Source organism: Gymnoscopelus microlampas (genome assembly GCF_963454915.1).
Source record: "Gymnoscopelus microlampas genome assembly, chromosome: 5".
NCBI lineage: Eukaryota > Metazoa > Chordata > Actinopteri > Myctophiformes > Myctophidae > Gymnoscopelus > Gymnoscopelus microlampas.
In genome coordinates, this window is record NC_139942.1 from 11,388,307 (window position 1) to 11,412,446 (window position 24,140).

The following is a 24,140-nucleotide window of genomic DNA, read 5'->3' on the forward strand; positions in this document are numbered from 1 at the left end:
CAACTTAAATGGTGCTAAGTAGCACACAAAGTGGTTCTTTGTCTCGGCATCATAGGGGAAGCTCTTTTGCTGATAAAGCACCTATCTTAAAAGGTGCATATTTGCCAAAAACAGGGATGACAGGGTTAATGTGATGAAACAGTGCAACATCAGCAAGCATCTCCCAGGCTTTTAAAAGTGTTAACGAGACCTCATCAGCACTGTGATGATTAGAACACATCTGTAAACACCATATTAACACCACATGCTCATCACACAGTGTGAAAGCTTCGCTGTAAAGTCCTCAGTGATGTATAAGCGATATTTATGTGTCAAAACAAAAATGCACATAAGGGCAATATCTGCCCTGGCCTATAGTGGGGGAATTCCCTCTTGAATGAGCGGTAGGTACTGTAAAGCAGCGTTTGGTTCGAATACCAGGTGTTAAAAAAGTTGCAATCACCTCTCTCTCTCTCTGCAGATCAAAAGACGGTCGTGTTGTCCCAACTCAACATCCAAGAATCATTCATAAATGACTCAGACGTGAGGAAAGACAAACAAACAAACTTGTCAGCATGTTAGATGGCATCATCACCCAAAATGCTAAGTGCTAATTAAGCAGCCATGTGGCTACAAATTAACGTGCGCGACGACTCAACAAATACGCCTTAATTACTGGCTTCCTTTGTCTGTAACATGTGTGATGCGTTTCCTCTGGTTAGTTTAGAAGAGGTTTACCAAAACCTCCGTCACACAGGACGTTTATTTCAGGGGTAGAGAGAGAGAGAGAGAGAGAGAGAGAGAGAGAGAGAGAGAGAGAGAGAGAGAGAGAGAGAGAGAGAGAGAGAGAGAGAGAGAGCAACGGCAATGGATGGATGGATAAGGGCCCTGCTCTCTAGACCAGTGTTTCTTAAGTGGGGTCCGGGAACCCCCAGGGGTCCTTGAGGGGGTTCCAGCTGGGGGTCACCAGCTAAATGAGTGTTAACTCTTGAGAGTGTACAAATGGAACTAAATGGACCCTCACGGGTCCATTTAGTTCCATTTGTACACTCTCAAGAGTTATGGGGGTCCGTGTCCTAATAATGCATATTAAAATGCGGGTCTTTGAAATCACTTCTCCAGACCATACCCTAAATCAGGTTCCATGTGAATGTCTTCAAGTACACACAGTAATATTTCTGCAATAGACTGCACTTTACAAACTGGACATTAACTCTGATGATGAAGTGACTTGATTGCGTTTTTGGCTCTGGGCAGAGGACATAAAAAGAAGGGGGGGGGGGGGAATCCATTGGCTCCTTTTTAAATCACGTCTCTAATAATAACCGAGTTCAATCTTTTCTGACAGACAGGCTGCAAACTGTGTTCAATCACTGAACACACACTGACGTTATATCTGCACTCCTAGTGCAATATTAACACTAATACACCTTGTGTTTGTGTAGGTGTGTGAGTGCATGCATGCGTACACCTGCGCGTGCGCGCGCGCGCGCGTGTGTGTGTGTGTGTGTGTGTGTGTGTGTGTGCGTGTGCGTGTGTTGGGGGGAACACGCCCCATCCCGCCAGTGTTGGGCAAGTTACTAAGGAAGAGTATCAAAGTTACTAGTTACTTATTACTCTTTTAAAAAAAAACAATAATATTGTATTACTCAATAATTGGTATAAAAAGCAATAATTTATAATACATATTATTAGCCGTAGCATATGGAAACAAAACCAAAACCTGTGATAATACTCTTCTCTGCGCGCTTGACTTGTAGGTGTGGTAGTTCTAAAGAGCCATCTGTCTCAGTAAACTTTAACCAGAAGCCGCTGTCATTCTCATCTCACTGTGTCTGAGCTTCTGAAGAATTATTTTACTTAAGTAAAAGTATCAATACTGCAATGTAGAAATACTCTGTTACAAGTAAAAGTCCAGAATTTTTAATTGAATTGAGTAAAAGTACAAAAGTATTGGTATCAAAATGTACTTAAAGTACCCAAAATAGAAAGTTTTGAAATGTATAAAAATATTTTGAAAATGGCTGAGCTTGTAGATCGGCTATTTTCAAATGGCCGAAATGTATATAGGGCTGAAGACGGTAAAGTATGTCAAAATCTACAAAGTAACTAGTAACTAAAGTTTTAAAATAATTGTAGAGGAGTAAAAGTATAATGTTTTCCTCTGAAATGTAGTGGAGTAGAAGTAAAAGTACAGAACATTGGAAATAATCCAGTAAGGTAAAAATACCTCAAAATTGTACTTAAGTGCAGTACTTGAGTAAATTACACCAGTGCTTGGAGGAGAACAGCTTCCGCCCACCAGGTGCTCAATGTCAATGACTCTGCAGAATAACTCTCTTTCTACGAGGCCAGGTGTGTGTGTGTGCGCATGTGTGTGTGTGTGTGTGTGTGTGTGTGTGTGTGTGTGTGTGTGTGTGTGTGTGTGTGTGTGTGTGTGTGTGTGTGTGTGTGTGTGTGTGTGTGTGTGTGTGTGTGTGTGTGTGTGTGTGTGTGTGTGTGTGTGTGCGTGCGTGCGTGCGTGCGTGCGTGCGTGCGTGCGTGTGTGTGCGCGACAATGCCAGTGGACACCTGTGTCTCATAAAGGACAACAGAACTGCTTACCGGGCACGACTAAAGAGCTGGAGAGACAGGGAGACCCCCCTGTTACTGAACAAACACTCTACAGCAGGGGTCTTCAACAGGGGGTCCGGGAACCGTAGGGGGTCCTCAGAGTTACTACAGGGGGGGCCGGGGGGCTCGACAATTCTTTGTGTGATAGGATTGTTTTTTACATTAACCATTTCAAACCTTCCTTGCCATACCCTATTCTTGGGGGGGAACATTAGCCAAACATTGCCGATCTACAAGCTCACAACGCATTGCATCGTGGTGCGTTGTGTGCTTGTAGATCAGCTATTTTCACATGTTAGTAGTATAAAAAGTATAAATTAGGGCTTAAGTTGTTAATGTACTGTATGTTTTGAAACACTAATCTAAGTAACTAACTAAAGTTTTCACATAATTGTAGCAGCTGTACAACATTTTGAGGTGTAGTGGAGTAGATAAGTAAATATAGACAAAAGTAAAACACTCAAGTCAAGCAAAAGTCCCTCAAAATTATACTTAATGGTAGGGTAAGTGATATTTTTGGTTAAAACAAACGTTTTTTTGGTTAAAAGGTTAAAGCATTATATTCTGATAGTACTCATTACTATAGAGTGTTTGTTCAGTAACAGGGGTCTGCCCATCTTTCCAGTTCTTGTATAAACAGAAAATACATTTTCAGGTAGGTGACACAATTTCAGCCAAGGAGAGATTACCCATTTATCAGCTACATTGTTATAGTGTTCCAGTTCCCATTGTGTCCTGTTTGAGGTCTCTATCCTGATTGGATACCATTGGTATCCCGACCTTAACATGCATTTTCTGTTTAATAAAGAACTGGAGAGACATGGAGACTCATGTTACTGAACAAACACTCTATAGCAATGAGTGCTATCAGAATGTAGAGCTATTTAACACTTATTTTAATCAAAGAAAATCACTTAATACCCTACCTTTAAGTACCGTACAGTCCTTGAGTAAAAGTAAGTTAGTTACTTTCCACCACTGGTTAAGACGGGTGTCACAAGTTGACCTGCAGTGTCTCCGCAGCACCTTGTCACCGAGCATAAATCAAACGCACACAAATCTTGAAGCCGGACGTTTTAATTGAAGCGTTTAGGAAACGGCGGAGGCCTGTCACAGCAGGGGGGTCACATGGATTAGTGTCAGGAGAGACTTTAAAAAAAAAAAACGTAAAACCCGTTTGAAATATGGATGTGCGTCCAGCCAACCGCGAAACCACCTCTCATATCCCAGCATGCATCCTGTTCTGCTCGACCGGCGTTACAGTATGTGGCCATGGATGGAGGGCAAAAAGGGGGGGAAAGTTATATTCCCTTTTTTGTGTCTGTTCGCGCTTCATTTAGAATAGATATCGACAGAGACACGGAGAGAGGAAGTTCAGGGTTCGAGGGGGAAGGACGTGCAACGCACGGACCTTGACCTTGTCTTGGTGTGTCCTGGAGAGTCAAAAATACTCTGGGAAACGGAAGGCTTCCCAGATAGTTTTAATTATCTGAAATGATTGCGATTAGGCGATTATGTAATAATTGTGACAGGCCTGCCGCCTAACCATTCCTCTGTGAGCAGTGAACAGCACAATCCTCCCTGTGTACAGTCAACCACGTGGACCCTGGCGGCCCCTATCCTGGGCATCTCGTAATAGCTGAACATTTGGCGAAAATATCAGATGACGTGACGCATTGTTAAGCTTGAAGATCTGATATTTTCGGTGAAGAGACTTGGTCTGAGAAAAAGGAGGGTACCGATTGCAGATGCCCGGGAAACCCAGGCCGACAAATTAAAGTGATTAACATCAATTCAACACGCCCATGAGGGTCCATTTGGTTCAGAATTGTAGGTCCGGTAGATTGAGGAGGTGGTGTGTGTGTGTGTGTGTGTGTGTGTGTGTGTGTGTGTGTGTGTGTGTGTGTGTGTGTGTGTGTGTGTGTGTGTGTGTGTGTGTGTGTGTGTGTGTGTGTGTGTGTCGCGCGCACACACACTCAGAGCTCTGAGGAATGTTGGGATTGATCAGACAGGAAGCTGAGTGGGGGGGTGAAGGAGAGAGAGAAGAAGAAAGAAAATAACAGAGGAAATGAAAGAGAGAGAGAGAGAGAGAGAGCGAGAGAGGGAGAGAGAGAGAAGAGAGCGAAACACACACACACACACACACACACACACACACACACACACACACACACAAACACTGAGTAGCCGAAACGCGTCCGTTTGTCAGACTTGTGCTGCGGCAAATTTAAAAACTCAAAGAAACAGAATGATGTGAGTGCAGCCTTTTTTTCTTAAGCCAGCGTCAGCAGAGCGTGCTTCGGTCCTCCATAGTATTTTAATAGCCTACTTCAGTCAAAGCATTTAGATGTGCCCTTATGGACTGCAGGAAAGAGGTCAGGGATCGATGATTGAATCCAGACCCAGCCCCACCGTTCTCTGTTCACACACTCTACTAAAAGCCGTCATCTTGTCCTAATCTGTCCTCCGCACAATGGCCCTGACCGGGGGCCCCTATCACAACGTCCCACAGACCTACATCCACCCCTGCTGGTATGCAGGGATTAACCTACAATGTAGAGAGGGGGGGGGCGGGGGGACGGACCTGGGGGGCACGGGCGTTGAGGGGACTGGACTGGGAGGACAACTGTTGAACTGGGAGGATTTGATGACTATAAGAATGTCTTATGAGAAGTTTAAAGCTAAATCCCTTTGGTATGTAAACAGACCTGCCTGAATCAGACCATGAGGAAAAGAAAGAACACAGACTTAGCCGTCCTTGCTGTCGGGCAGAAACCTCTTATCTCTGTGTTTTAACTTTTTGTGTTTTTTCCCCGTAAATTGACGCGATACTTCATCATACTACAGCGTCACGCAAAAGTATCAAAAGTAGCGGATCGGCAAGCTCGAAACGCGGCGCGAAGCGACGCGTTTCGAGCTTGTCGATCTGCTACTTTTTCCATGTTTGAATTTGCATCCTGAAAATGTACAGTTTTGGACGTATGAGGTTTCCAACCGACAGAGACGCCATGTTAGCGCTCATGCTATCTGTGTGTTGTTTGGGATGCAGCTAGCCCCAAGAGCAGGCAAGTTAGTAGTATTACCTAGTTGTACAATCCACACATATGCTTCTTTTATCAATATAAACACCCACTCCCTCGCCATGGGGGAATTGTTACTCATTGTCACTCGTTTCTTTAGCTTGAAAACAGTCTGTCATACGCTCTGTGTCAACGTGCCGTGTCGGGTTTCTATAGTCGGCGGCGACAGCGCGCTGCCAATGAGGAATAGGACTGAGATAACATCAGTGGAGTTGTATGACGTGAATGTTAAATGAAGAGGGTGTTTTGCTTTAAATCGTTTAAAAGGAGCAACTCATCCATTTACAACATTATCTTCATATGACTGGTCCTCCGACTGATGCTTTCTCTTCCTGCAAAGTTAGCATGCTGAAATAGAAGCCATTGTTCTTCAATAAAAGAAAGGCCAAACCTGGTATATAGCACAAAAATAAATGAAAATTTTGAGTTTTTCAGAAAACTTACGTCAGGATTTAGAATCGTTTTTAGAATCGGCCTCAGGTCTAAATGGGTTAAGTGTGACTGACATTTCACCTGGGAGTGTTGCAGAAGCAAATAAGTCAACATGTCAATGCACCGTGATGTCAATGGAATCGTCATTTAGAAATGAGATTGCACCATAGATGTATCAAACGAGATCGTGAAGCCCTATAACACACACGCACACATGTACGCAGACTACACACGCACGCACGCACGCACGCACGCAGCGACACTATGCATACAGTACTTAAGAGATGCAAAAGAGATGTGTGTTTCTGTATTCATTGCAGCCGTTTGTATTGGACTGTGTGTGTGCGTGCGTGCGTGTGTGCGTGCGTGCGTGTGTTCATGCGCGCGCACGCGTGTGTCACTGACAGACATATTGCTCTCCCTCAGCCAATCAGTAAGTGTCAACGCCTAAAGGTGTGTTAATGATATTAGTGTGATTGTTGCTACACAGGTCAAGTCCAGTCAAGTTTGTTTTTCAAAGACTAATCTGACGTATCATACAGTTTCATGGAGTCAGATCATCATAAGTCAAAGTGAGAAAATCACAGGATCAATGTATTAACCACTGTGAGTTTCACCAAATCTTTAGTTTCAGATCTGGAGCTGTGTGACGAGGCAACAGTCAGCCAGGTCTCCATTTGTAAAAAATACATTTGCAGAAAGTACGCATCGCATTGCGTTGTACGACAAATAACAAAAAATAGCCGATCTACAAGCCTACAACGTGCTGCATCGCAACATGTAGTTGTAGTGAGCTTGGAAGGCTTGGAAGTGTGTCTTTTTCTAAAAAAAACCTGCATTGTGAACCCTCTCTGTATGTGCGCTGGAGTGCTACCGTCTGCATTTCTCGTTAGGGGTATAAAACCTAACGGTCTAATGACGAGCACTAATGACCTGACCACATCACACACACACACACACACACACACACACACACACACACACACACGCACACACACACACACACCCCCCGTTGCGTTTATACAGCAGCGTTCTCATGCTGATGTCAACATTAGGTTGCTGCTGTGTCAGAGTGACCCCCCCCTCGGCGGGGGGTGGAGTTGGGGGTTTGAAACCCGACACCCCCCCAAGCTCAACAGCCGGATGGGCGAGCAGAGAGGTTTGCAGCTTCATGGTATTGAGCACAAGAAAGGTGGAGAGTAATGGAGTATATTTACTTGAATACTGTTACTTAAAGTGCATTTTCTTGTAGCCTAATATATGTATGTGCTGTGTTGGGTACTTTTGACTCCACTACATTTACAGGAAGGGGAAAAGCACATAGTGAATGAACCACTTGAGCCCTACTTCAAATATGGTGAAAACAGCAGACACTGCACCACATTGTGAGCTTGTAGATCTACTACTTTCACTTATTTCGGAACATTTCCGAAGATGTTTTAGAACTTGGTGCGGGTGAGGGAGGGGGGACTTTGTCATTTCGATTCCCCCGGCTCCTCCATGGCTGTGTGTCGAAGTGTCCTTGAGCAAGGCACTTGAACCAACCAACTGCTCCTGACAAGCAGGTTGGTGCCTTGCAAGGTTTGCTCTGCCGTCGGCGTCTCAATGCGTGTGTGTGTGTGTGTGTGTGTGCGCGTGCGCACCAAGGGGCAAGGGTTGGATATTTACGATGAGGCCAACACGGAAGCTTATGAATGGCCAGAGTGGCGCTGTTTTACCCTGCGCCGACCTGAAGTGTCAGAAAGAATTTATTTTAGCGCAAGTGAATGGGTTTTTGACAAACTTTAGAATAGATTTTCTTACCGTAATAAAAATTGTCATAAATTCTATATGCTTCCAGTCGCTAGTTTAAAGTCTCCTTTCAATCATCATGATATGCGTTTTGCTAAATTATGGTCCCATTTATTCTAAAATTTACGATAAAGTAGGCTATGCTCCAGGAGGGGCGGGATGATTTGATTGACAACCTACACAACCAATAGCATTCATTCCCCGCCCCCACTCTTGATTGACAAGCTACCCAACCAATAGCATTTTTGGGGGTGTTTTCCGGTTCGCTGGTCACGTGTCTGGTCTCAACCAATAGCGTTTGAGTTCCGGCGTGGCCAACTGTATATATTAACGATGGAGGAATGCATGTTCCTGAACTATCGGCTTCATTTTCGTTCTGTAGAAAGCAGGGGAGTGGCTTTGTCCATTCTTTTTTACAGTCTATGGTGCGCACGTGGGTGCGTGTGCGTGCGTGTGTGGGTGGGTGAATGTGAAATACATTGTTAAGCACGAGAAAGGCGCTATATAAACGCAGTCCATTAGACTGGTATATAGACACCCTATAGGACTGCGGATCGTGTTTCACGGCTCTCTTTTTTACTGTCTTGAGGGGGGGAAAGAGATAAGAAATAATACAGACAGACGAGCCAAGCCAAGCTTCCTGTGAAAGCTGTCTGTTGGCTCTGTAAGGGTTTTTTAACACCAGTCGTGAAATAACTCAGAGTCCAGAAAGCAGCCTGCCTGTTGGACCACGGCCCGCGGATCGCTCTTAAAACAGGAAAGTAACTAAAGTACTTTTACTCCACCACTGACGTTGGTTCGGGCCCCGTTGCCACCTCTTAAACAATGGTGGAAATGGAATGTAACTAAGTACATATCGTCACTGTCGGGTGGAAACTTCATATGTCCAAAACTGTTACTTTTCAAATTCAGAAGTAGCAAAAGTAGCAGATCTACAAGTTCGACACGCTGTGCGAATCTGCTACTTTTGGGTGACACTCAGTGGTGGAAAGTAACTAAGTGCATTTGCTTAAGTACTGTACTTAAGTATAATTTTGAGGTATTTGTACTTGAGAATTTCCAATACTTTTACTCAGAGGCACATATTGTACTTTTACTCATTATTTGAAAACTTTAGTTACTAGTTACTTTGCAGATATACATTATTACATTATAAAACATACATTAACAACTTTAGCCCTATTTTATGCATATGCTATTTGAAAATAGCCGATCTACAAGCTCACAACGCGTCGCATCGCGCCGCGTTGTGAGCTTGTAGATCGGCTATTTTCAAACATTTTAGTACTTTTACTTTTGGTACATTTTGTTACCAATACTTTTGTACTTTTACTCAAGTAAATTTTGAAATCCAGACTTTCACGTGTAACGGAGTACCTCTATATTGCAGTATTGATACTTTTACTTAAGTAAAACATTTGAGTACTTTTTCCACCTCTGGTGACTATTAGTAGTATGATCAAGTAGGGCATTCACAGAAAAAAGTTAGAATATGGAGACACAATGTTTCTGCCCGACAACAATACAAAGATATACTCCGCACTGTAACTAAGTACATTTAACTCCACTGCCTCACTCCCATCGCTCTTCAATACGAGTGGAAAGTACTTTTACTCCACTGGCGTTGGCTCAGGGCCCGTCTCTGCTTCTCTGCCATCTCTCTTAAAACGGGGTCCTCGCCTCAGCAGAGCAAACGGGCATCTGGAACTGTGGCAAATATGATGCCAAGCTAGCTTTTTCTTATTAAAAAGGGAGAGCAGACAGAACACTAGCCTTACGTCACATGGCCAGACAACCCCGCTAAGGCTGGCCAATGAACCCCCGAAACATTCATTCAGCCACGTTTTACAAGGCGTCGCATTGCGACATTAGACATCTACATCATCTGGCTACTGTGATATATAAACAGTAGAGGAACCTTCTTATTGAGACAAAGGAGGGTCAACTCTAAGTGTCCAATCTCCTCCACTGTCTACAATCTCCTCCACTGATCTACAAGCTCACAATACGTCGCATTGTGAGCTTGTAGATCTGCTATTTTCAAAAGATTTTAAAACATTTTATACATTTGAAAACATTTTGATACCAATACTTTTGTACTTTTACTCAAATGAGTTTTGAATTCCGGACTTTTACTTGTAACAGAGCATTTCTACATTGCAGTATTGTTACTCTTACTTAAAGGGATAGTTCACCCAAAAATGATATTATTTTCTATCAATTACACACCCCATGAAGCCTTGAATTCATGGAGATTTTTTAGTTTTTGACGCATTCCTAAGCCAATAATTTGATGACCGGCGGAAAGATGCTAATGTATCCGGTAGGAGACTCAAAGTTGACATTTTGAGTATACTACCGGAGCTGCCACCGGTCATTAAATTATTGGGTTAGAAATGCCACAAAAACTAAAAGATCTCCATGAATTCAAGGCTCCATGGGTTGTGTAATCAATAGGGAAAAAAAGTCATTTTGGGGATGAACTATCCCTTTAACCCATTAAGACCTGGAACGCATCTGTGTCACTTTAGATTTCTTTGGCTATTCAAAAATAGCAGATATACAAGCTCATAGCGCGGCACCGAGTGCCGCGCTATGAGCTTGTAGATCTGCTATTTTTGAAAAATCTTTTTTTTTTTTAAATGTTTTTTTTTTCCCAAAAAACTGTTAGGATTTCGAAAAAAAATTAAGAAGGGTTAAGTAAAAAATGTGAATACTTTTTTCCACCACTGCCAGGGGGTGTACTTGTCCTGTACATCATGGCTGGGGGCCGCCTCACGCTACAGAGACAGGAGATAGCGCCCCTGCGCTATGAGCCACATGGCTCGGCAAGGCGGCTCGGTGGCTTTCTGAAGTAGTGTAGATCTATCTAACACCTACGGTACAGATGGAATGTAGCAAACATGGATGTAGTAAGACCTCTAGACCTCTGCTCTGAAGGTGTGCATTGTTCTCCTGGTTTTCAGGGTACCGTGATCATTATTCAGACCATCGCAGTGTCTCCTAAAATGATCCGAGATGTCTAGATACCAGTGGTGTAAAGTAACTAAGTACACGTACTCAAGTACTGTACTTAAGCACAATTGTGAAGTACTTGACTGGAGTATTTCCAATGTGCAGCACTTTTACTTGCACTACATCTAAGAGGTAAATATTATACTTTTACTCCACTACAATTATTTGACAACTTTAGTCGCTAGTTACTTTATAGATTTTGATTATTATTACAAAACATACATTACTATACATACATTAACCACTTTTTACCAGGCGCTCCTGGTAAAAACATTACTTTTCCCACCACTGCTAGATACGAGCCTCAAAGTCCAAACAAAGCTGGACAGGGTCAGCCTATACGTTCCCGCCTCGGCCCTATTGGCCAATGAAAAACGAGGCAGGTGCGGCGACAGAAGTCGAGTGAGTGAACGCTGAACGCATGGACTCTACGTACAGACGGCACAGTGACCCATATGTTGTCATTACTGGTGCCATTCATGTCATTCCACTCAATTATCTTCACTCACTGAGGACACTGGATTCATTCATGTTCTGTCCATATGGGAGTTACTGTACAGCTGAGAGAGACCAGAATGCATGCTGTCATTCGGGTCATTGGCTCTAAAAGTGAGGTTCGGGGACCCCCAGGGGACCTGGGGGGGGGGGGGGGGGGGGGGGGGCGGGGGCGGGGGGGGGGGGGGGGGCCCTTCACATGAAAAAGTTTCAGAACCACTGATTTAGGTCACTGTATACACAATTGGAGGACCGTCCTTTCACTCCAGTAACATAGTCCTATAGCAATTAGTCAACAAACTTGATGGAATTGGATTTGATGGAATTGACAGACAGCAACATGTTCAGGTTGCAGAGGTTGAGAGCTACTAGCTATTGGGCCTATTCTGGTGCAATTAACACATAAGACATGCGGCAGCTCACGTGTGGTAAAAGAAAACGCACAACAGCGGCGCAGTTGTGCGTTGCGTTTGAGTGAAACCGGTCTCATGCGTGACGACGGCACGTCTGGCTGTTGCAGCGCTGAATGTAAACCGCTCCCAGGCAAGACGGAGAGAGAGAGAGACAGAGAGAAAGAGAGAGAGAGAGACAAATGAGTGAGGAAGAGGGAAAGGGAGAGAGGGAGGGAAAAAAAGAGAGAGGGAAAGAGTAAGGGAAAAAAGAAAGCCAGAGAGAGAGAGAGAGAGAGGGAATTTCTCAGCAGTGCCAGAAAGCAGGCAGTACAATAGTCTCAAATATCGTCCTGCCTGCCGGTCTATCAGCCAGCTAATCTGGACTGAAACAAAGGAGCCAGTCTTCAAGGAAAAGACCATTTGACATGGAAACACAACCAGAGAGAGAGAGAGAGAGAGAGAGAGAGAGAGAGAGAGAGAGAGAGAGAGAGAGAGAGAGAGAGAGAGAGAGAGAGAGAGAGAGAGAGAGAGAGAGAGAGAGAGAGAGAGAGAGAGAGAGAGAGAGAGAGAGAGAGAAGAGAGAGGGACAGACAGAGACAGAGACAGACAGACAGACAGACAGACAGACAGACAGACAGACAGACAGACAGACAGACAGACAGACAGACAGACAACAGACAGACAGACAGAAAGAAACAAAGACAGAGAGAGAGAGAGAGAGAGAGAGAGAGAGAGAGAGAGAGAGAGAGAGAGAGAGAGAGAGAGAGAGAGAGACACACAGACAGACAGACAGACAGACAGACAGACAGACAGACAGACAGACAGACAGAGAGAGAGAGAGAGAGAGAGAGAGAGAGAGAGAGAGAGAGAGAGAGAGAGAGAGAGAGAGAGAGAGAGAGGAATGTGGATTGGATAATGCTTCCCTTACAGAACTGCGTTTCGGGGTTTTGTGTTTAATTCATAAAGGCTTTCAGGATACGAGATTGAGAAAAAAAAAACAGAAAAGAAAAACCTCAAATCTCCCAAGAAGCATCGACTGTCTGAAATGAACCCATTCCACTCACAGTGTTCAGCAAGGCTGCATGGGTACTAGACTGTATTTACTAGCAGGAGGTGGAAAGTAACTAAGTAATGTAAAGTACAGTAAGTTCTGTACTTAACATTACTTTGATACTTTATAATTGTACTCAACTCTATCTCTGAGAAAGATGGCATATTTTTTACCCCACTACAATCAATTTAAAACTTGTATTACTTTGCAGATTTAGGTTATTACTACAAAACATCCAGTCACAAATTAAGTACTATTTTATACTTTGTCTATTCGAAAGAATTACCCATCTACACGCTCACAACACGTCGCCATGCGAAAGACTCTGATACATTTGGAAGACTTTTGAAACAACTTCTGAAATCTTTACTAGTTAGAAACTTTACAAGAGTTTCTTACAAAGGTGATATATGGTCACGTGAAAAAGGAACATAAAATAAGTGTCACAGTCTCATACTTTCAATGGCCAATTAATCCATTACACAAAAGACTTTAGTCGTATTTGTATGTTTTGATTTTTTTTCCAGGCACATCTCTTGACTCTAGACTAATGTTTAAAAACATGAAATAGCATCCATTCTGGGGGTGAATATTTTCATAGCTGGTATTGTTCAGTCAACTTGGAAATGACCAACATAAAATGTTTCGATATCGTATTTTTGGAACTAAACATGTTAAGTTGTTATATTGACAGATCAAACATTACTGTGACGCGTGAGGTGCTCATATGAAAGAATACGAAGAGCCAGTAACTCCTGTTCTGAAACCATAATAACTCATAACATAACTCCTGTTCATGTGGTTTTGACAGGTTCATGTACAAGCACAGACCTGCGTCAGTTCCTACAGGTCACAGCACACACTGCAGGCCATGCAAACAGACACACCTTATCTCTTAGCCAAAAAAAAAAAAAAATCCCCAAACTATGATTCATATGAGGATAATAATCAAGTTTTGCAACGGCTGGTCTTCGCCTCCTGACGGTTAAAATTGCGAAATCAAGTTATGGGCAAGACTATTTTACCTGGGGCCACGCCCCCTTTCAGATGACATCATCACTGGTGACACCTGAGAAGGTGTTGACAAGTTGAGTCACACCTGTGCTCTAACCCCCAGTGACAGTTTCTCTATCTCTCTCTCTCACACACACACACACACACACACACACACACACACACACACACACACACACACACACACACACACACACACACACACACACACACACACACACACACACACACACACACACACACACACACACACGTACTGACAGTTGCACAGATGATAGCCCTATCATCAAGTGGGCGAGGTTTTGCTCTTTAAAAAGAAAAACAATTTTGCTAATGATTTTTCCATTGAGCAGAGGGACGACGATGTCTATTCAACCAGAGAAAAAAAGAGGGAAATCCAAGATCTTATCGCGGATGTTGTCAAACAAAACGAATATCTGTCAAATAATAACTACTGTTGTGTTGCAGCAAGACACATTGAGCAGGTTTTTATTGGTTTTGTGATTTCAAATTACTAAGTCAATCATTCCAGTTCCAAGTAGCGCTGCAGTGATAAGGCAACACTAGTGTCGATAAGCCAATAAGAGCAGCCTGCACGGAAGCTTCTCAAAGTGGGGTCCGGGGACCGCCAGGGGCCCTCACAGGGGTTCCAGGGGGCCCCCAGCAAAATGATTTCAAAATTATGTCCCTCAGCAAGAAGTTAACGCAGATAGAATGACTATTCAGACCATAGGTTTCACACTCTATACAGTGGTTCTCAAAGTGTTATCCAGGAACCCTCAGGGTTCCTTTAAGGGACCCTTACAGGTCTATAACTCTGAGAGCGTACAGATGAGACTGGCACACTCTTAGGGTTATGGGGGTCCTTCAAATTAAGAAGTTTGAGAACCACTGCTATAGACACTTGTAGAATTCTGCATTACATTTGACCTTAAAGACAAAAATCTTCTCTTACGGGGGTCCCTGGTGCTAAACCTTTTCATATGGGGGTCCACGGTCAAATCAATGTGGGGGTCCTTGACATAACAATGTTTGAGAATAACTCTGGCCTACAAAGCTAAAGTGTGCAGTAACTGCAAAGACCAAATCATGTGGATACTGCTCAACAAATGGCCCAAAGCTGGACACGCACGCGTGCGCGCACACACACACACACACGCACGCACGCGCGCGCGCGCGCGCACGCACACACACACACACACACACACACACACACACACACACACACACACACACACACACACACACACACACACACACACACACACACACACACACACACACTGTAGGTTAAATCATAGGCCTATATACATCGTGAGGTAGGTTTCTATTAATAGATTCACAGGAGCCCTTCTTTTGTTTCTCGGAGGAAAGGACGTGCGGAAATACCAGCGTCCCCCTGGGACCACTTCCAACACGCACGCGCGCGCACACACACACACACACACACACACACACACACACACACACACACACACACACACACACACACACACACACACACACACACACACACACACAATCAATGAAGCACCGCTGGTGGACCAATTGACCACAACATGCAACAACACACAACACAAACGTAGGCCTACAATTCATTACACCTAATTACAGAAAACAAATAACGTAATTAGCATAGCATTAGCCCACTTATATGACTTTAATGTTGATTATAATGTTAAGACAAGTGTTAGAAGTGTTAGAGAAGTGCCAAACTTATTGTTTTGTATACTTAGCAGTGGTGTAAACTAAGTAGGCCTACATGTACTCGAGTACTGTACTTAAGTACACTTTTGAGATATTTTTACTTTACCAGAGCATTTCCAGTTTTCTGTACTTTTACTCCTACTCCACTACATCTCAGAGGCAAATGTAGGGTACTTTTACTCCATTACAATTATTTGAAAACTCAAGTTACTAGATTTTGATTATTATTACAAAATATACATTGAGACTTTTACTTGTGAGTACTCTTTTCACCACTAGGCAGTGAACAGCAATGTAACACAACACAAACATAGCCTTGGACCAAGACCATCAGATGTATCTGATCGATTTTTATATTTGCATAAATGTATATTTGATCAATGCTGATATTTGCATAAATATATATTTGATCGATTTATACATTTGCATACATGTGTCAAAAATCGAGGGCTAACACAACGCAACACATTGCAACTACAATATGGCATTAAATGAACATGCGTGTATGCATATGCAGGCCATAGACTACAGTTAATGTTGTGTCAATGTAAAGTTACAAATGGATTCACAAATCAACAGTGTGTGGATTGTTACAGTGTGATCAACATGCTTCCACAATGAGCCACGGGAACTGATCGCTCGTCGCTTTGTCGATTCAAACAACGTCTGTATATTGAACCATTAACACACGCACAAAACACATGATATATCCCATAATGACACATTAATGTCGTAACAAACATTTAAAATATATAATATAAAAATTACCTCCGTGAAGAAATTATCCATTGTGTCCTGGTTGATTGTAATCCCTGAGGATTATAAATAATTCCAAACTGTACAATAGACGCTCCAGTCTTCATGCGGTTTGTTGGGGGGACATTCAACAGGTTTTAAAAGTCCATTCCCCTGATTGTCCCTTAATTGTCCCCTGTCTGGATGTGAGACACACACAGACAGACAGACAGACATCAGATCTGCCTTTGTCTCATGGCTAACAGTTCCATTTGTCCTTTGATTTAAAGAAATCCATCCAGAGAGAGAGAGAGAATCTTGTAATCCTGAGAAATTTGGTTGTGTGCGCATTGGTTTGATCACTTTAGTGTGTGGTGTGGTGTGGTGTGGTGTGTGTGTGTGTGTGTGTGTATGTGTATGTATGTGTGTATGTGTATGTATGTATGTGTGTGTGCGTGCGTGCGTGCGTGCGTGTGTGTATGTATGTATGTATGTATGGATGGATGTGTGTGTGTGTGTGTGAGTGTGTGGGTGTGTGTGTGTGCGCGTGTGTGTGTGCCGGTTTGGTAAATACTATGCGTGCATTGTAAAGTATTAAGGCACTACAAACCCTGACTGTAAAGCTCCACCTCCACCCAACACACTGTGGAGGGAAAAGCACTCTTTGGTGACACCTGCTGGTGGCCCCAATACTAGTGGTGGGAAGTGGATGCTGTTTTTTTTTATATTTCTTTAAAATTGATGTAACCATTTAAACCAGGGCTGGGCAACCCCTGGTTTAAATGGTAATATTGTATATTTCCCGCACTCACTCCAGAGGGCCACATTGCATATAGGCCATTCTATGTCACACAAGTAGCAAGAATAGCAGATCTACAAGTTCAAAACGTGTCGCGGTGCGACACATTTTAAGCTTGTAGATCTGCTATTTTTGCTATTTTTGAATTGGAATTCAGTTTTTTTTGTGCTATTTTTTAAGTGGAATCCTGAACAATAAAATGTGTATTTAATTTCAAATGCAGAAGTTATAGTTAACTTCATGAAGTTAAAGGACAACTTTGTTTTTTTTACAACCAAGGTTTATATTTTAGCTTATAATTAAAGTTATAATTATAAACTTATAATTAAAGTAAATAAAACAAATTCATTTACTGCTTTCTATAGTTTAAGCAAGTTTCGCGATTTTTTTTTGCAGTGGGCGGGGGCATTCGGGCAGGTGGCTAAATATGTCTTTTTTACACAATAAAAAAGGTCCCGTGGTTTTTGATGGCCAGATGTGAGTTGTTGGGGTCTAGAAAAGCTACTGTAAATAATAATAAAGAAATCGCGGGGTTATTGTTTGCAATTGTAACAGCTGAAATCAATAATATATCAGTATTCCGATTTTAACCTGCGGGCCGCATTAAGTGAAGGTGGGGCCCCCGGGCCGCCAGTTGCCCACGTATGATTTAAACCCAATATGGGTAGCCGGAGTTCCTCAGGGCTCAATACTAGTGTATTTTCTGTTTTGTGTTATTGTGGGGCAAGCTTTCTGTGAAAATAGCACATCGACAAGCTCACAACGAACTTGTCAATCTGCTATTGTCAGCGAAAGCCTTCCCCACAATACGGATGTGGGGGTTTAAGTGTTTAATGTTTTATTGATGATTTAAAAGGTGACTATTTCTGACTATTTCCCCCCTAAAAATCCTCCTTAAATAAATGAATACATAAATAAATGTGTTAATTTAAGCTTTATTTATTCAAAAAAAATGTATTAAAAAAATATTTATAGTGTAATCAAGCAGAAGCAATACTTGCATCAACATCAGTTTGTTGATCTGCTATTTTCACTCTTTTTTTAAATAGGGCTTAAAGCTGCCCACTCTGTAACTTTTCTCTTCTACCCTGGATTTAAACCCGGTTTCCTGGCTGCGCAAGTGCTGACATTTTTACCATTGAGCCAATAGAGCCTGCCTGCAGGGGATAAGTTGAATCTTTACCATCAGGTCAAAATTTGTGTCAGATCCTGTTTCTAAGTGAGACATGCGACCTTTGACATGATTTAAATGTCTCAATAGAGGAGCAGGAAGACAAAATACAACCACCCCACTTTATATAAGTTATGTTGTATGAACATACTCTAATACCGATTGGACTAAATTATATTGTATTCATTAAAAAAAGTGCAGCTTTAAGTGGTTAATTCAATAATTCAAAATTAAAGGTATGTAAGTTTGTATCCTGGGGCTACCTTTCTAGAAATGTATAGTGGAGTCAAAAGTGCAAAAGAATTCAGCTTTGAAAGTAGCTTAGCTAGCATTTAAATGTAGAAAGTAGCTTAGCAGTAAGTAGCTAAGCTTTACTACTCGTGGTAGAAAAAGTACTATTTTTTGTACTTATGTAAAAGTGTCAATACAGCAATATAGAAATACTCCATTACAAGTAAAGGTCCGGAATTCAAAATGTACCTCAGTAAAAGTACAAAAGTATTGCATCAAAATGTACTTAAAGTACCAAAAGTAGAAGTACTCATTATGCAGAATGTTGCATTTCAAGATTTGAAATATAAAAAAAATATAAAATAAATATAAAAAATCTTTTGAAAATAGACGATCTGCAAGCTCACAATGCGTCACATCGTGAGCTTGTAGATCGGCTATTTTCAAATGGCCGAAATGTATGTAGGGCTGAAGGGGTTAATGTTTGTTTTGTAATAACAATCAAAATCTACAAAGTAACTAAAGTTTTCAAATATTTGTAGTGGAGTAAAAGCACAATATTTGCCTCTGAGATGTAGGAGTACAAGTAAAAGTATTTGCCTGCCTGCCTGCCTTTTAGGGGTGCAACAATACAGTACATTGATACATCGATGCATCAATTTGAATTTCAACGATCCAACTATATTGATATGTAAGTATCGATCTAAAATCGCATCGCCTTGAAAAGAATCGATTGAATCGATAGTACTAAGAACCTGTGCCTAATTCGTAATTTATCACTACATTTGCATGCCTGTATGAGTTTGTCCATATTTGTATTTTGTATAATACAATTTGTACAATGTAATAATCCTCAGTGTTTATCTAACTCTAACTCTAACTCTGGGTCCAATAGCAGAGTTACAGACCCATAAGGGTCCCGTCACCCGTGGGACCCCTATTAGGTGCATGGTTCCCGGACCCGACGTTGAGAAAGTGCATTTATAGTTCTGGCATCTTATAACAGTGGTTCTCAAACCTTTTCATGTCAAGGACCCCCAAATTGATATGTATTTGGCCGCGGAACCCCATATAATAATAATAATATAATAATTCCAAAACATTTTTGATATAATTCAAATACTTTCAAAAATAGCATCTGTGAGCTTGTAGATCTGCTACTTTTGAATAGCCAATACATACATGGATAATTTGTTAAAATGATTGTGATGCTATCTTAACTATTATAGCTGGGGCCCACCTGGTCTGGTCTATACGCCTACGTTTGAACAAATGACTTCATCAATGGGGCATGGCATGGAAGTGAACAGCTAGTGGCACTGCTGAGGCGTTATGGAAGCCCAGGTTTACCTTGATAGCAGCCCATAAGCTCATTTATATTGTTGAGTCTAGTGTCTCACACTTTCCTCTTGACAATACAACATAGATTATCTATGGCAGGGGTCTTCAACAGGGGGTCGGGGACCCCGAGGGGGGTCCTCAGAGTTACTACAGGGGGTCCGCCAAATCTTTGTGTGATATGATTTCTTCTTCTTTCTTTTTTTACAATTAACCACCTGAACCCTAGCATCCCTTTTCTGAGGAGAACTTTAGCCAAAAATAGCCGATCTACAAGCTCAAAGAGATATCGGTGTCGAGGGAAGAAAGAGCAGACCAAGTTAAAAAAAAAGTAATCTGAAACATCATTTCATACAATATAGAGGGGGTCCCTGCTAGGGGGTCCTGGCCTGAAAAACTTTGAAGACCCCTGCTCTATGGGCTTCAGGTCAGGCCAGTTGGCTGGTCAGACAAGCACAGTAATACCATGGTCAGTAGCCTACACCAGTTACTAGTTTTGGCACTGGAGTTGTCTTCTATAATCTTTTTGAATATTGTGGAAAAAATATTCATACAATACAGCTGAAATATCTTATCCAAAAAAAAAAATCAATGCTGCAGTAGACAAAGGGTCGTCTTAATAGCGGTCTCCTGCTGCTCAACACAGGAGGTGTTCTTACAAGCACTTATATAGCTGCAGAGCCGTCTGGGAGAAATGCGGGGCCCGGTGCGGAGTTGGCGCGCACGATTTTTTTGCGGTTTCTGTCGGATATATCCGAGTTTTGGGTGGTTATTTCAGGGTCCCCACGGTCATGAAATTCCTGGAAATATTTTGAAATAAAATTTAAAAAAATCCAGTACTGGAAAAGGTTTGAAATTGATCAAACATCATCAAAGGTCCTGGAATTTATCAAGGGTCCTGGAATTTTTTTTGGCTATGCATTGTTTTTGGCTATTGATTTTGTTAAAACAAAACATTTTCATAAACATGAATAATATTACACGAAATATGTAACATAAGTAGTTTTTCGCCGAACGGGCTGTGTGACGGCAGCCTAATGTATGTCTCAAACTTTATTTTTGCTACACTGCCTATCTTTGGGCATTCTACATAGGAGTAAGAGACACATTATTGCGCCGAATGATTGTTATATAGGCCTGGAAATTGGGCTAAATATTCTGGAAAAGTTTTGGAAAAGTTTTGGAAATTCATTGCTAAAAATTTGTGGGGACCCTGTTATTTGCGGTTATTTTTGCCCTCAAAACATTAAGTTGGGTGTCATGTTGGGTGTCATGTTAAAAAAAAAATGTTCCCGTTTTTTTGCGAGGCCCCCCCCAGCGCGGGGCCCGGTGCGACTGCACCGTTCGCACCACCCTTCCTGCGGCTCTGTATAGCTGTTGATGGCTAGGAGGTCCTCGTGGATTTCTGTGAGTTTATCTGTTGGGTCAGTGTTTGAGACTTTGCCATATTAGGGGAGCTCCATAACAACAGCTCGTATCAACAACATTGACAGTTACCCACGAGTCACGACGTGTCCTGAACTACAGCAAATGTATTGGTAAAGGACAGAAGATGGACCTGGCAATGCGTGACAGAGAGTTACCATACAGAGAGAAGCTGAATGCAGACGCAAAGGCACGCTACCTGGAAAAAAGTCATTACATCTGTGCCCTAGACGGCTAGACCAGATGTAATGACAGTGCCCTGTCAGTCACAATCATTCATTTTACCTGAAAAGAACAACGTTTTGTTGCTTAGTTGTGTAACCGAAATAAAATATAGTCATCTTGAGTACTGATTATTTATATATATATTTATAATATTATTATAGCGAAGTATTATTATTAATTTTATATTGTTCATTGTTGATCATTGAGAAAGTGCACAACGGACCTGTTGCGATCAGTGTCGCCATATTTTGCGAGAGAAATAAGCAACCAGGTCTATGAAAACAAGCCCAAAAGAAGTGGCTTAGTGACAGCGGCTACTTGAAAATAGCCGATCTACAAGCTCACGTGAGCTTGTACATCGGCTACTTGAAAATAGCCGATCTACAAGCTCACGTGAGCTTCTACATAGGTTATAAAAAAAAACTCTTGCAATAAAATAGAGAATATTTGGAATATTTTTTAAAATATTCTAACAACACAAATGCTCCCTGGCACAAAACATTTTCATGAAAAGATTTGAGAACCACTGCTTTAATTATTTTTATTTTTTTTAAAAAGCCTAAATAAGCAAGTACCTAAATAAGCCTAAATAAGCAAGTACACTTTATGAATAAGCCACACAAAACTACTAATTTTACAAGCAACTTTACAGAAAAAGAAGCCCAAAGTCGCTTATAATAAGCCGACATGGCAACGCTGATGCTCGCCTCGCCTCCAACAGATGTTTATATGTTTGATTGTGTGCTGTCATGCTCGTTTGAGCTTATATGTGTTTGGGAATGTTGTTGAAGGTTATGTTATTTCGTCAGCTGACACCCAAGCCATACTACATTTATTTGATATCTCCCCGACGTCTGAACACTTGCTGACAGACAGACAAGAGTCCCTGGCTGTTTACTCAGCCACCGTGACCGTGAGCCACCCACGTTAGACAACGTTTCTCAGACTGGACACATAGAGAAATACAATTTAGCTGTTAGCTCAATCTCATTGTATTTAAGATACCCATGCCAAGCCGTTTCTTTGATATCTCGACATCTGATCTCCAACAGCTTTTCCTCCAGGTTGGAAATGTGTGCAATTTAACTTTTTTAATTTAACGTCTGAAACCTTGGCATTGCATCCGATAATGCAGCACTGTCATACCATTGCTAAATTAGAGCAACAGACAAGTTAGAGATAGATAATAATGTACACCGTCTACTTGCTGGACAACAAACACAGGACTACAGACTACACTACACTACTCTACACTTGTGGCAGCTGTCAATCTACTCCCTCAAGATGGCGGTGAAAGTGGGCTGATTTAATGGCGTCTCAACCCTGTGACGTCGCTATGCCCGGCCCCTATACAGCCAATAACAAAATAGAGCAATGCTGTAGCTACAACTTAAAGAACAGGAGGCCCTATGTGACAAGGTGACATAACAAATACATGCAATACATAGAATGTGTATAGAACTAAAATATTATAAAATCATATTGTCAATGGATCTTGTTCAAATAATCTCAAATTACATCAGACATGCTGTATCCAGATCAGTGAGCTTATGATGAGCATGGACGTTTTAGGAGAACAGGTGAGGAGTTTGTTTACACAGCATGAATTGCTTAACACTCACATGACAGCATGAAGTCAACCTACCACACAAGCGGAGATCAAATCGACCTTTTTTTCCCTGCGATTTCATTGGCCACGGTCTCCTCTCGGGGCTCCACACATCCTAACACCTTCTCCCCCACAAAGCGGGGATACCATTGTCTCACAGGTATTACTACGCTTCATTTGGCTTAGAGGCAGAAAACTAAATCTAGTAGGCTATATAACTCGGAATGTGTGTCAGAGAGGAAACTATTCCCAGTTAACCTGGCCAGAGGAAAGCAATCCACGTCGTTATATACCCGCTGTTCAGTCGCTTTTACTTTGGAAAAATATAATTCACTGGTAGCGACAGAGTAAGCAATATTTACTTAGGTTACACGGATAACTTTTCAAAGTTAAATTTGCTGTCTGCAGCCAGTGTCTGACTCTCCATGTGCCCAGACACATATCTCATTGAAGAACATAGATCCGATATATTATAACTCTATGGCATAGATATGACGAGGGAAAGTGCACTGCATTAACTAAGAGATCCGATGTGTGAATAATATGACAAAAACGTATGAAACAGCGTGATCGCTGTAACTGTGAGCTACGTTCCTAAACCCATATGTTAAGTGTGTGACGCATCACCACTACAAACAGACCTACTGCATAGCCTAAACAGGTCTAAAAATCACTTCTGCATACGTCACAGACTATTACTTGGACACAGTTGTTACAGCATGCACCGTCATGTGTGTGTGTGTCAGTATGAGCGCAGCCTCAACAGCTGCAGCTGATTGCAACACAACGATGCAACCAGTTACACTAATTAACTCATGAAAGGCACCACTCTCTTCACACTGGGTGTGATTTGTTATTGTTTTCTTTTTGGTAGGATCAAGCTAGTGAGCTATGAGCTTATTTTTAAAGTACTGTAACTGCCATCACTGAGGTCTTTCATGTACAGGGCATAATGATAATTTCATTTTTCACAACATCGGTGTCTGTCGCAATTACCTGCACTTACAAAGCTTCACCATATTTTGCATTATGACTATG

General features: G+C 41.9%; 1 protein-coding gene across 1 annotated transcript in view; it reads right to left on the reverse strand.

Moving 5' to 3' along the window:
• Positions 1-16,864, reverse strand: part of myo10 (myosin X) — a 156,278-nt gene extending 139,414 nt beyond the window's left edge. Inside the window, exon 1 of the mRNA XM_084056351.1 lies at positions 16,338-16,864. Within this exon, the coding sequence (XP_083912477.1) occupies positions 16,338-16,358 (21 nt within the window). The 5' untranslated portion in view covers positions 16,359-16,864. The remainder of the gene's footprint in view (positions 1-16,337) is intronic.
• Positions 16,865-24,140: the final 7,276 nt, after the last annotated feature.